Source organism: Neoarius graeffei, chromosome 16 (genome assembly GCF_027579695.1).
Source record: "Neoarius graeffei isolate fNeoGra1 chromosome 16, fNeoGra1.pri, whole genome shotgun sequence".
Classification (NCBI taxonomy): Eukaryota; Metazoa; Chordata; class Actinopteri; order Siluriformes; family Ariidae; genus Neoarius; species Neoarius graeffei.
This window is the reverse complement of record NC_083584.1, coordinates 16624945-16638007: the sequence shown is the minus strand read 5'-3', so window position 1 is coordinate 16638007 and position 13063 is coordinate 16624945. Positions and strand designations below refer to the sequence as shown.

The following is a 13063-nucleotide window of genomic DNA, read 5'->3' as shown; positions in this document are numbered from 1 at the left end:
AGTATTTATATTTAGCTTTTATATCAGGTGAAGAGCCATATTTGTTGAAATTCTGATTATTACTATTATTATTTTTAAAAAAATCTAAAGTCTTTCCTGCGCCACGGGTGCAGTGGGCAGCGCCAATCTCCATTTCTGTAGCTCTTGGCCTCTCGCCTATTACATACAGTAGCTAGGATTACAGTGGGGGGGCTGGTCCTCTGGTAACCGCAAGAGTTTGACTCCTTACTCACATCTGTATTGCAGCGTGCCTTGCCAGATGGCAGTAAGTACCATTTTTATGACGGTCTGTGGTACGACCCAACTGGGAAAGGCAGACACACAAACCACTAGGCCAACTCACAGCATTATTATTATTATTATTATTATTATTGGGTGGCACGGTGGTGTAGTGGTTAGCGCTGTCGCCTCACAGCAAGAAGGTCCTGGGTTCGAGCCCCGGGGCTGGCGAGGGCCTTTCTGTGTGGAGTTTGCATGTTCTCCCCGTGTCCGCGTGGGTTTCCTCCGGGTGCTCCGGTTTCCCCCACAGTCCAAAGACATGCAGGTTAGGTTAACTGGTGACTCTAAATTGACCGTAGGTGTGAATGTGAGTGTGAATGGTTGTCTGTGTCTATGTGTCAGCCCTGTGATGACCTGGCAACTTGTCCAGGGTGTACCCCGCCTTTCGCCCGTAGTCAGCTGGGATAGGCTCCAGCTTGCCTGCGACCCTGTAGAAGGATAAAGCGGCTAGAGATAATGAGATGAGATTATTATTATTATTATTATGTTTAAGGTGTTCGGACCATTTTGTTGCAAAGTAATCCAAATCCAACCATCTTCATCACTCATGTTTGTAATAATTATTCATCACAGCGCACATCGTCATTAATTCTTCCATACATACAGTATATTATTTAAAAACTATCATTTAAAAAAAATATTGAAATAAGCATGTTATAAAGGTTCTAAATATTACTTTAACAAACACTGTGTAACAGATCGAAGTGTTGATCAACAAAACCTATAGAAAATATATTTTTCCATCAAATTATAGCAATAAATGCTACAGCTGATGCTATAAACTAGTTTAGGACTGTTTCGTGATTCAGCGGATTTTTTTGGAGGTTAGTTTCAACTGGGGGGGACAGCTTCAAAAAGCTCCAGCATTCATTCGAGTCTGGCACAACAACAATTTATTTAATTTGAGATTTTATGTCGAACTTCTGTAGCAGAAAATTCATGCGTTGAGTCTGCAACAACAGTAAGCACTAGATTGGGGGGCACGGGATAGATAGATAGATAGATAGATAGATAGATAGATAGATAGATAGATAGATAGATATAGATAGATAGATAGATAGATAGATAGATAGATAGATAGATAGATAGATAGATAGATAGATAGATAGATAGATAGAGTATCTTTGAGCTTTGTAATGACTAAGTGGAAAGTCTGAGTCATGGAATTATAAGAGGTTTTTTTTTGCTGCCAGGAACGTTTTAATTGTAAAAAAAAAAATCCTCTTTAGTATATGTTCATGGGGTTTTTTTTTAGAACATAATCCATCTATTCAAAATTCATTGTATTTTTTATTTGTTTTAAAATAATTCCTGTTTCATATATTCATATAACATATTTTAATATGTTCTGGCTTTATTTATTTATTTATTTATTTAATGACTGACTACTTCAGAATTTTCTTCATAGTTTACTCTCGTACTGTGAACTTTATTCTGGTTGAATCAGCATGGGGGTGAGGGGAATGAGTCAGCAACATGAGTCAGCACACACACACAAACAAATCTTGGCTTAATATAGGTGTGGGCCACTTCTTCATCTTTCTCAACGCTCTTTTATTGGGGATTTTTGGAGGTTTGCTCACCACATCACCCGGATCTCCAGGGGGTCCTGGGGGGCCTGTTACTCCTGGAAAGCCTGGAAGACCCTGTCAAACACACACACACACACATTAATGTTCCTGGGTTTTTTTTTCCCCCAGACTACCTCCTACAGCCTGTGACTTTCGATTGTTTTGATAAACAGAAGTAAATCTTACAGCAGGTCCTGGTGGTCCGAGAGGTCCCTCAATTGTAAAGCCCTGATGGACAGAAAACGAATAAAATGCTGAAACTACAGAGATATCAACAAAAATCACATTTTATACTAAGCATTTCACTCTCACTCTCACCGGTTCGATGATGGCTGGCTCTCCTTTCTGGCCTTTCTCTAAACGGTGTCTTCCCTGAGAGAGAGAGAGAGAGAGAGAGAGAGAGAGAGAGAGAGATTGCAAAGATGTCTGAGAGAACTCCTGCACCATGCTATCTAAAACAAAAGCGCCAGAGGCAAAAACAATGTAGATAGATAGATAGATAGATAGATAGATAGATAGATAGATAGATAGATAGATAGATAGATAGATAGATAGATAGATAGATAGATAGCACATTTAAAACAACAGTTGTTCAGCCAGAGTGCTGTACAAAAGGTATAAAATGAACACAATACAAACAATACTGTTCTTAACCATTAGGTGACACTGGGCAAACCAAACAACCCATGTTCTCTCTCTCTCTCTCTCTCTCTCTCCCCTCTCTCCTGCTGTCTGTCTCTCTCTGTCGAGTTGCATGTCGATCCTGAGACACCAGTGATACTGACCTCTCCTGCTCTTTGAACCTGCCTGATCCATCCTGATGCCCTACTTCTTGCGGAGTCTCATCACGTCACTCCTGTGGAGGATGGCCCCATATGGACAGTCGAAAGTCACACTTGGAAGTTGGCTCTGGACACTTACATTAATACATTTATAGCTGAGGACTACAATTCCCAAGATAACTTTAGGACTGCAGTTATAAACAGTTTTGCACTCAAATCTCCATCAATGAACAGTTGATAACTTCATTCTTATCAACCTACTGGCGCACAAGCTTCTGTTCTGGGACCCAAAGCATGGAGAGTGAGAATGCGGGCATCCCCACCTTACATTCCTTGACATGCTTCGGGGATGGGGACGCCCGCATCCTCGCTCTCCATGCTTTGGGTCCCAGAACAGAAGCTTGTGCGCCAGTAGGTTGATAAGAATGAAATTATCAACTGTTCATTGATGGGACACCGAACTTGACAGTGTTGCTGAGATAGAGAGCCTGATGCTAGACAGACATGTGTGGCAGTGTGCCATAGCATCTCGGACGATGAAGCTGACTGAATGTATGTATATCTATATTAACAGACCTTTAAGGTACTGTAGGACTCGAACCACTTCGATGTGAGGCCCTGAATGCCAACCTCATGCTCAAGAACCCCATGAGCAACTGTGTCAAACGCTGCACGAAGATCCAGTAGAACTAAAAGTGCACAAGACCCTGAGTCCAAAGTTAATTAAATGTCATTGGTCACCTTCAAAAAAACAGATTCCATACTATGAAGTTTTTTAAAACCTGACTGGAACACATCACATAAGTTGTTGTCCTCCAGATGTGAAAATACAGTGGTGCTTGAAAGTTTGTGAACCCTTTAGAATTTTCGATATTTCTGCATAAATATGACCTAAGACATCATCAGATGTTCACACAAGTCCTAAAAGTAGATAAAGAGAACTCAGTTAAACAAATGAGAGAAAAATATTATACTTGGTCATTTATTTATTGAGGAAAATGATCCAATATTACATATCTGTGAGTGGCAAAAGTATGTGAACCTCTAGGATTAGCAGTTAATTTAAAGGTGAAATTAGAGTCAGGTGTTTTCAGTCTCAGTAATGGCTCGGTAATGTGTCACAACAGTGCGATACTTCACAAAGTAAGTCTGCGTTCTGAGTCCTTATTCAGGCGTGCTGATTGCGCCTTAATCCCGTGCAGGTGTGCGTCATTCGCATTGCACGTGTGAGTCAGTTCGGAGTGCACACTCTCCAGAAACCACCTGAGAGTCCTTCTGTTGTATAATATTATGGTCTCGCATGAGTTCTCGGTCAATTTGTTTGCATTTCTCCACAAAAATTATGACAATTAAGTATTAGAAAAGGAATCAAAATGAAGTAGTGGCTAGTTTATTCCCTGCTTATTTAAAAAAAGATATTTATCTGCTTATCTTCCATCCGTTTGATGTGTGACACAGTATGCTGTCGTGCGGAATCCTATGTCACGCAGCGCCACCTTCATTTTCGTCTCCTAATACATCCAGGTGTCTGGCTAATCCAGTATGTCCACACCCAGGGAAATGGCCCAAAGGACTGATGTTACAACTTTAACATGTTTTTTTTTAAGCTGAAGTCCGCTAATTTTTTTTTTTCGAGAACATTTTGTATTAATGTATAATGATGATATTTTATAGCCGTGTAATTTCAAAATTTCCTCGTTAATCGCTTTAAGGCCATGGCTTAAACAGGCACGAGGGTAAAGCATCCAGCAGATAACTGGATGGCTTCATATCAGTCCATATGTCAAAGCAATGGCCATAAATGAGATTCGTTGAGACCTGTGCAAGACATCGTAGGGCGGAAGTAAAATGTACAGCGGAAATTGAAGTGACCAACATCCGCCAACGTTATCAAAAGACGCACGTGCCCTCTTTCAAATGCTGATGTACTCAAGCTGGAAGTTGTGTTTGTTTTTATAGCAATAGGAAAGTTTGAAAAAAGTAGGCAGTAATCGTCATTTAAACTCGTTTTTGTGCAATATTTCGTTGGAAAACAGTTTTCAAAATGGTGTCACTGACACCTGGCTGACACTTCACGTTTCAAAGTCTCGCACAAGTCTCGTGAAGATCGCACGGATAAGCGATGCCTGCCGTGGACCAAACGAACTAAATTCAACATGGCTAAAAACCGAATAGGCCGATAAGTATAATATAATATGCCAGTACGAGTCACGATATAAGGTTACTAAAACCAAAAACGTAATTGAAGAACACGTTAATTAAGAAATAAAGCAAGTTTAAAAAGCACTTCAGTTCCCCCTTAATAAAGTAATTGAGAAATAGTTCACAGGTCTCAGGAGTATTCTCAGGTAAGTCACTAACAGGTGGGTTTAAAAAAGTGTTAATTGTACTAAAAAGCACTCAAGGTCTCAAGGCCACATTAGGGGAAAATAAAAAGAAATATAATTCGATTTTGCAAGTCTCACAGCAGTCTGGACGTGCTTCAAGTGATTTATGAGAATTTCATAAGAAATCTGGAGTTTGTCCTTTTCCCACCCACACTCGGCCTGCCTCCATTCCTGTCTGAGAGCGCAAGTGGTGTGATTTAGCCAGGGCTGAACACCGCCTTTAACACTGGCTCTCCTTAACTTTAAAGGAGCAACCAGATTCAGTGTGTCCTTACAAGCAGAGTCGAAAAGCCTAACCAGATCATCAGTATGGGAGCAGAGGGAAAGGGCTTCTGTCACCAGAGATAAGTGAGTGACGGAGAAGATATTACAAAACTGTATAACAGAGCTGTTTAACCATTTACAGGATGAGTGTAGCGCTGAGGTTGAGCGGAGTTGGTGAGCGGACACAAGGGTCTAGTTTCAAGGACAACTACATCGTGATCAAAAATGCCAGCACCAACAATTTCTAGAGAGGCCAAGCATTCAAACAGACCATTTGAACAAGAAAGCTAGCTAAAATCCACTGTTTGTTTGTTTGTTTGTTTGTTTGTTTGTATAACGAAACATAAATACAAACTGAACCTAAACCTTTTACGAGCTTGTCATGGTTTCATCATGATTTTCATTGCTAACACAAGATCAGGGATACTGACTTCTGATTTAGTATATCTGAACTACTTCTTAGTGCCAGCCAATCACAAACGAGTATTCTCCATTATCGTTCTATGATAAAGTTAAAGGGGAACTGAAGGCAAATTTTTTCTTATCAAAATTCTATTTATCTTGTTTTATTAAATATAGGAATGCATTTCTGATCGCTATTTTGTCACTGCTATAGCAAGTTATGAGTGTTTGAAATATGCTCTGTAATATATCAGTCCATATGTCAAAGCGATGGCCGTAAACGAGATTCGTTGAGACCTGTGCGAGACATCGTTGGACGGAAATAAAACGTACAGCGGAAATCAAAGTGACCAACATCTGCCAACGTTGTCAAAAGACGCGTGCGCCCTCTTTCGACTGCTGATGTAATCAAGCCGGAAGTTTTCCCTGTGTCCGAAATCGCTCCCTATTCACTACAGTGGTGCTTGAAAGTTTGTGACCCTTTAGAATTTTCTATATTTCTGTATAAATATGACCTAAAACATCATCAGATTTCCACACAAATCCTAAAAGTAGATAAAGAGAAGCCAGTTAAACAAATGAGACAAAAATATCATACTTGTTCATTTATTTATTGAGGAAAATGATCCAATATTACATATCTGTGAGTGGCAAAATTATGTGAACCTGTGCTTTCAGTATCTGATGTGACCCCCTTGTGCAGCAACAACTGCAACTAAACGTTTCCGGTAACTGTTGATCAGTCCTGCATGCCGGCTTGGAGGAATTTTAGCCCATTCCTCTATACAGAACAGCTTCAGCTCTGGGATGTTGGTGGGTTTCCTCACATGAACTGCTTGCTTCAGGTCCTTCCACAACATTTCCATTGGATTAAGGTCAGGACTTTGACTTGGCCATTCCAAAACATTAACTTTATTCTTCTTTAACCATTCTTTGGTAGAACGACTTGTGTGCTTAGGGTCGTTGTCTTGCTGCATGACCCACCTTCTCTTGAGATTCAGTTCATGGACAGATGTCCTGACATTTTCCTTTAGAATTCGCTGGTATAATTCAGAATTCATTGTTCCATCAACGATGGCAAGCCGTCCTGGCCCAGATGCAGCAAAACAGGCCCAAACCATGATACTACCACCACCATGTTTCACAGATGGGATAAGGTTCTTCTGCTGGAATGCAGTGTTTTCCTTTCTCCAAACATAACACTTCTCATTTGAACCAAAAAGTTCTATTTTGGTCTCATCTGTCCACAAAACATTTTTCCAATAGCCTTCTGGCTTGTCCACGTGATCTTTAGCAAACTTCAGACAAGCAGCAATGTTCTTTTTGGAGAGCAGTGGCTTTCTCCTTGCAACCCTGCCATGCACAACATTGTTGTTCAGTGTTCTCCTGATGGTGGACTCATGAACATTAACATTAGCCAATGTGAGAGAGGCCTTCAGTTGCTTAGAAGTTACCCTGGGGTCCTTTGTGACATCGCCCGCTATTACACGCCTTGCTCTTGGAAAGATCTTTGTTGGTCGACCACTCCTGGGGAGGGTAATAATGGTCTTGAATTTCCCCCATTTGTACACAATCTGTCTGACTGTGGAACGGTGGAGCCCAAACTCTTTAGAGATGGTTTTATAACCTTTTCCAGCCTGATGAGCATCAACAAGGCTTTTTCTGAGGTCCTCAGAAATCTCCTTTGTTCATGCCATGATGCACTTCCACAAACATGTGTTGTGAAGATCAGACTTTGATAGATCCCTGTTCTTTAAATAAAACAGGGTGCCCACTCACACCTGATTGTCATCCCACTGATTGAAAACACCTGACTCTAATTTCACCTTCAAATTAACTGCTAATCCTAGAGGTTCACATACTTTTGCCACTCACAGATATGTAATATTGGATCATTTTCCTCAATAAATAAATGACCAAGTCTAATATTTTTGTCTCATTTGTTTAACTGGGTTCTCTTTATCTACTTTTAGGACTTGTGTGAAAATCTGATGATGTTTTAGGTCATATTTATGCAGAAATATAGAACATTCTAAAGGGTTCACAAACTTTCAAGCACCACTGTATATAGGGCGCTATATAGTGGTGGCGCCATTTTGTAGTGCTGTCCGAAACTTTAGTGAGGATTATGTAGGAAATGTACTCAGTAATGTATTTATCACAAAAACACATGCATGTATTTATTATTTTGAAAACCCAGCAGCCGCCTGATCCGGCACGTCTTAATTGTGTGACAGTAATGATGTAAATACCAGCACGACGGACTCGTCCTTATCCTGTCGTCTTTCCAACTCTTTTCTACTCCACGTTGGTTCGAAGTCGTGTGGAATAATCTCCATCACTGACGAAGCTGACAAATCTCAAAATTAATCTAAATTGGAATGATCTGGCGATCTGGCTGCTGTGTAAACAGTTTTTAAAATGGCGGCGCTGACACTTCATGTTTGAAGTCTCACACGGATCTCATGAAGATCACGTGGATAAGCGACGCCTGCCGTGGACTGTACGAACTACATTCAACATGGCTACAAACCGAAACGGCCGATAAGTGTAATATAATATGCCAATACAAGTCACGATATAAGGTTACTAAAACCGAAAATGTAATTGAATAACACGTCAATTAAGAAATAAAGCAGGTTTAAAAATGACTTCAGTTCCCCTATAAGCTAAAAACAAACACACTAAGATAAGCAGTCAAACAAACACAAATATCTCAATTCACATGAATGACTTCTCCTATTTTCCCTACAGCAAGTACAGATCATCCAGGGAACAATAAAAAATATTAGCTTCCTTCCGTCACTCACTCCCTAAAGAAATTTGGCAAAAGGACTAGCAAAAAAAAAAAAAATCTAATTTACAGTTTTCCCATTCCAAATGTAATCAGTCAGCCAAGATATGACTGCTAGCTCATGTTTGCTTCTTTGGTTTAAATATTATTCTTATATTCTCGGGATTTAATTGTAATGTAATGAGGGTTAAGACTCAGTGTGACTTAACGTGTAGCTTTTTCCTGGAGCTGAATCCTGGAATGTTATGGTGTCGGACATCTTGGGCCACCAGAATCATTTTTCTTTCTCATCTCATCTCATTATCTCTAGCCGCTTTATCCTGTTCTACAGGGTCGCAGAGCAAATTGGTGTCATCAAGCACAAATCATTATTGCATTTTAAATTTCATAAAGACAGACGGTGCTGTTTCTATTTTAAAAATGTTCCGACTCCATAGACCTGGATTACTGTATACAGGAAGTATATTAATAATTTGGGTATGACAGACATCTATGACAGGGTTACTTGCAGACCATGGTTCTGTCTGACAATTCTGTTATTTTAAGACAGTGAGCCATAAAATTTCATCCCTCAATTAAATAAAGTCAATGCTTTTCTAAACTTTTGACTTTTACCCCTGCCAAAGAGGTTATGTTTTCAGTGCAGTTTGTTTGTATGTCTGGCTTTAAGCATGACTGTGCAAAACCTACCAAGCTGATTTCTATGAAACTTGGTGGAAGCGTGTAGCATGGGTCAAGGAAGATCCCATTAAATTTTGGAGCGGATGCGAGTCATCTGGCCTTGGCGGAGGTCCCTGCTCACCGAATGCAGGGCTCGACATTAACGGTAGTCCGACTGTCCGGGACAACCAATTGTTTGTTCCGGGTAAGTCAAATCCGCATCTGCCTGTCTGACAGAATGAGTTGAATATTTGTTGAACATCACCATTTTTATAGTAAATATTCACAAGTTACATCAATAAAGTTCCAACAAAACTAGTTCAATCCCCTCAGTGATCCGCCCGTGTTATTGTTTACGAAATTCTGGGGAAGCTGAGTACAGCAGGTGGGTGTGTAAAAATAACTACGTCGTAATATCTAATTGTAAATTATTAGGCTGATCGAAATGGCGATCAAATACCTCAATAAAATAAATATCTGTGGTGAATCTTCATTTCATTTGGACATTTGTTGTATTTTTCTTTTGTATGGTTCACATTAACACATTATCGTAAAATATTTCGGGGGAATTTTACGACAGTGCCAAACTCACTTATGGTTTGTTTTCATTCACAATGTGATTCTGTCCCCCTTTATCATATCCAAGTGGTTTTCTTTTGATTTCATTTATTTAAATTAATTTATACTTCAAGTTTTAGTAGATTAATCAAGATTTAACTTTATTTCCTCCAGAAGCTTTGAATTTGGGTGGGACGAACTCTTAAAACTGCAGATCAGATAATGGGTTAGAACACACCATAATGGGGCTTTGGATAGGTTTTGTTTATTGCTACAGTTAAAGTTTGAGTTTTATTGAAAAAATTATAAATAATTATAGCAGGATGATTATCATAACTATACCTGCTTTTTGATAAACTTTGTTAATCAGCTTCCTTTCATTGACTATATAGGAATAAAAAGATCATGGCCAGGACGAGTGAAAAATCTTGAAGCTTGTCCAACTGGACGAGTGGATTAAAGAGTTAATGTTGAGTTCTGGAATTACTTTCTAGCAGTGTTGTAGTCGAGTCACTAAACCTCAAGTCCAAGTCCAGTCTTGAGTCCCCAGTGTTCAGGTCTGAGACTAGTCCAAGCCATTAAAAAAAATTTCGAGTCGAGTCCAAGAACAAGACTCCACCTGCACTAGTTGACGGTGGCTGTTTCAGCGCCATTAACATTAGTTTGTTCCTGAACATGACATATGAACAGGTAAATGTGCTTCTCTTTATCAGGGAGCATGAAGTATTCTGTCAGAGATGGTTGGGAGACGGATATAAGTGCAGAAGGTATGTTTATTAATACAAGTGAAGATGGTATACAATCCAGAATGGCAGGCAAAATCGTAAAACGGTGAAACAGGCAATAGGTCGAGCGAGGCACAAACAGGCTATCGTAGACTCGGCAGAATCAAAGTCGAGAAACAGGAAATCAGGGATCAGGAATCCAAACAAGGAAATAAGGCTCGGTAATGTGTCAGCAACGCAACTCAATACTTCGCAAAGTAGGTGTGTTTTCACAGTTTTTATATCGGCGCACTGATTGTGCCTTAATCCTGTGCAGGTGCGAGTCGTTTACGGTTCACGCGCGAGAGTCCGCTTGGAGTGTGTGCTGTCCGGAGCGCGCCCGAGAGTCTATCTGATGCACACACCAAGCCGCACAGGTGTGACACTCTTGCATGAAATTAGTACAAAAATTAATGTAGATATAAATATCTTATGCCAAATTATTATGTCATGTTACAAAAAATAAAGAAAAAATCAGAGTCCTCGTCTCCAATTTACGAGTCCGAATGCAGTTAATGCACGAGTCCGAGTCCAAGTCCGAGTCATCAGTGCTCAAGTCCAAGTCGAGTCACGAGCCCTTAAAATTAAGGCATGAGTCAGACTCAAATACTACAAGCCTGCTTTCTAGTTGTATATTTGTCATGGATATGTAACTTCTCGCGTATATTCAGAGACTTAAGCTCCAGTTCAATTCTAAAGTAACATCAGGCACCAAATATCTCTTGGCTGAATAATTATTTTGTAATGTTGAGTGAATATGAGGTTGTTGTTTTTGTTTTTTTTATAAGCCTTTGTTTTGTTTTTTTTTCCCCATTTTCGTCACCCATCATACAACAGTGACTAACCAGGGAGGGTGAAAACGAACATACTTCCTCCAAAACACGTGACGCGTGCATGACAGAGCAGCGTAACACACACAGAGGAAGGCGCGACCCGCCCTCTTATGCATATACATGATTGGCTAGCATCACTATAATTGACACAGGAGACAGAGCTCAAATCTCAGTTTTGCTCTCTTAGGTTCCAACCACCGCTTCCTGATCTCTCAACAATCGCACTAACACTTTTCTGTTATGCCACTTAAGAGCAACAAAGCATTCCTTTAAACAGCTTTCCTTCCCCAGTAGACTGTATTCACTAGCTTATGCCTTGAGACTCCGCTTTGTCCCACCTGTCCGTCCCAGGTCCCCGCTCTCTCTCTCTCCGCCGGGCTGTAGTGATCCTCATAGGCCTCGTACTCCTCATACAACTCCGAGCTATCACTACTGTTCCAAAAGTCCTCGTACTCAAAGATCTGAAAAATGCACAACATCAGCATAAATATCATAAGAACCACCAGCTCAGCTCAGCTCTCAGAGGTTCTGCACTGCACTTCAACTCATACCTCATAGTCGCTGATGTTGGTGCCGACTGTTACCGTGGAGATGGAGATGTTATGGTACGGGTCGCCGTAAATGTCCTCTGTGTCTTCCTCAACCTCAGGAGTTCGTACCGGCTTCTCCTCCTATACGCAAACAGAAAAAGTTAGAAAATAGCTATGGAAAAGCATAGCACGGAGACGTTGTGTATCTGAAATGGGAATATTAGTGAAATAGGCATATTAGTGAAGTAGTTGGGTTATGAACACAGTGGGGTTACAAAACCAGCGTCAGGTATGAGGTAATAAAGTAGTTGCTGTGAGGTGGTTATTGCTATGTTCATTAAAAGGATGTGATGCCAGTGGGGTATCGTGCTTCATATCCAGCAGAATACAAAGAATAAACAAAGATTAAAACACTATAATAACTTGCCCACTGTTATAGAAAAAGAGTCCATGACAAAAGGAAGGTGTGATGAACTGGGGTAATTGTTACCACCCCAATTTACCAACTGATACCTTTTAATAAATTAAAGAACAACTGGCTGTTTATAGTTACATTTAACAATTATTCCACGAAATCAAGTCGTACATGAGCTGACGAGGCGCGTAGCACCGAGCTGTCTAAAGTGGTATGCAAAAGTTTGGGCACCCCTGGTCAAAATTGCTGTTACTGTGAACAGTTAAGCAAGTTGAAGATGAAATGATCTCCAAAAGGCATAAAGTTAAAGACGACTCATTCCCTTTATATTTGAAGCAAAAACAATTTTTTTTAATTTTCATCTTTTACATTTTCAAAATGACAAAAAGGAAAAGGGCCTGAAGCAAAAGTTTAGGCACCCTGCATGGTCAGTACTTAGTAACACCCCCTTTGGCAAGTATAACAGCTTGTAAACACTTTTTTGTAGCCAGCTAATAATCTTTCAGTTCTTACCTGGGGGATTTTCACACATTCGTCCTTGCAAAAGGCTTCTAGTTCGACAAGTTTCTTAGGCTGTCTTGCATGCACTACTCTTCTGAGATCTATCCACAGATTTTCAATGATGTTTAGGTCGGGGACTGTGAGGGCCAGGGCAAAACCTTCAGCTTGGGCCTCTTGAGGTATTCCATTGTAGATTTTGAGGTGTGTTTTGGATCATCGTCTTATTGTAGGACCCATCCTCTTTTTAACTTCAACTTTTTTACAGATGGTGTGATGTGTGCTTCCAGAATTTGGTGGTATTTATTCAAATCCATGCTTCCCTC

General features: G+C 40.2%; 1 protein-coding gene across 6 annotated transcripts in view; it reads right to left on the bottom strand.

Annotated features, from left to right (window-relative positions):
- col5a3a (collagen, type V, alpha 3a) overlaps positions 1 to 13063 on the bottom strand; it is a 243094-nt gene that overhangs the window by 143015 nt on the left and 87016 nt on the right. For all 6 annotated transcript variants that reach the window (XM_060942576.1, XM_060942577.1, XM_060942578.1 and 3 more), the window contains 5 exons: positions 11846 to 11965; positions 11633 to 11755; positions 2169 to 2222; positions 2037 to 2078; positions 1863 to 1925 (listed from right to left, as the gene is read on the bottom strand). In XM_060942576.1, coding sequence (XP_060798559.1) covers positions 1863 to 1925; positions 2037 to 2078; positions 2169 to 2222; positions 11633 to 11755; positions 11846 to 11965 — 402 coding nt within the window. The remainder of the gene's footprint in view (positions 1 to 1862; positions 1926 to 2036; positions 2079 to 2168; positions 2223 to 11632; positions 11756 to 11845; positions 11966 to 13063) is intronic.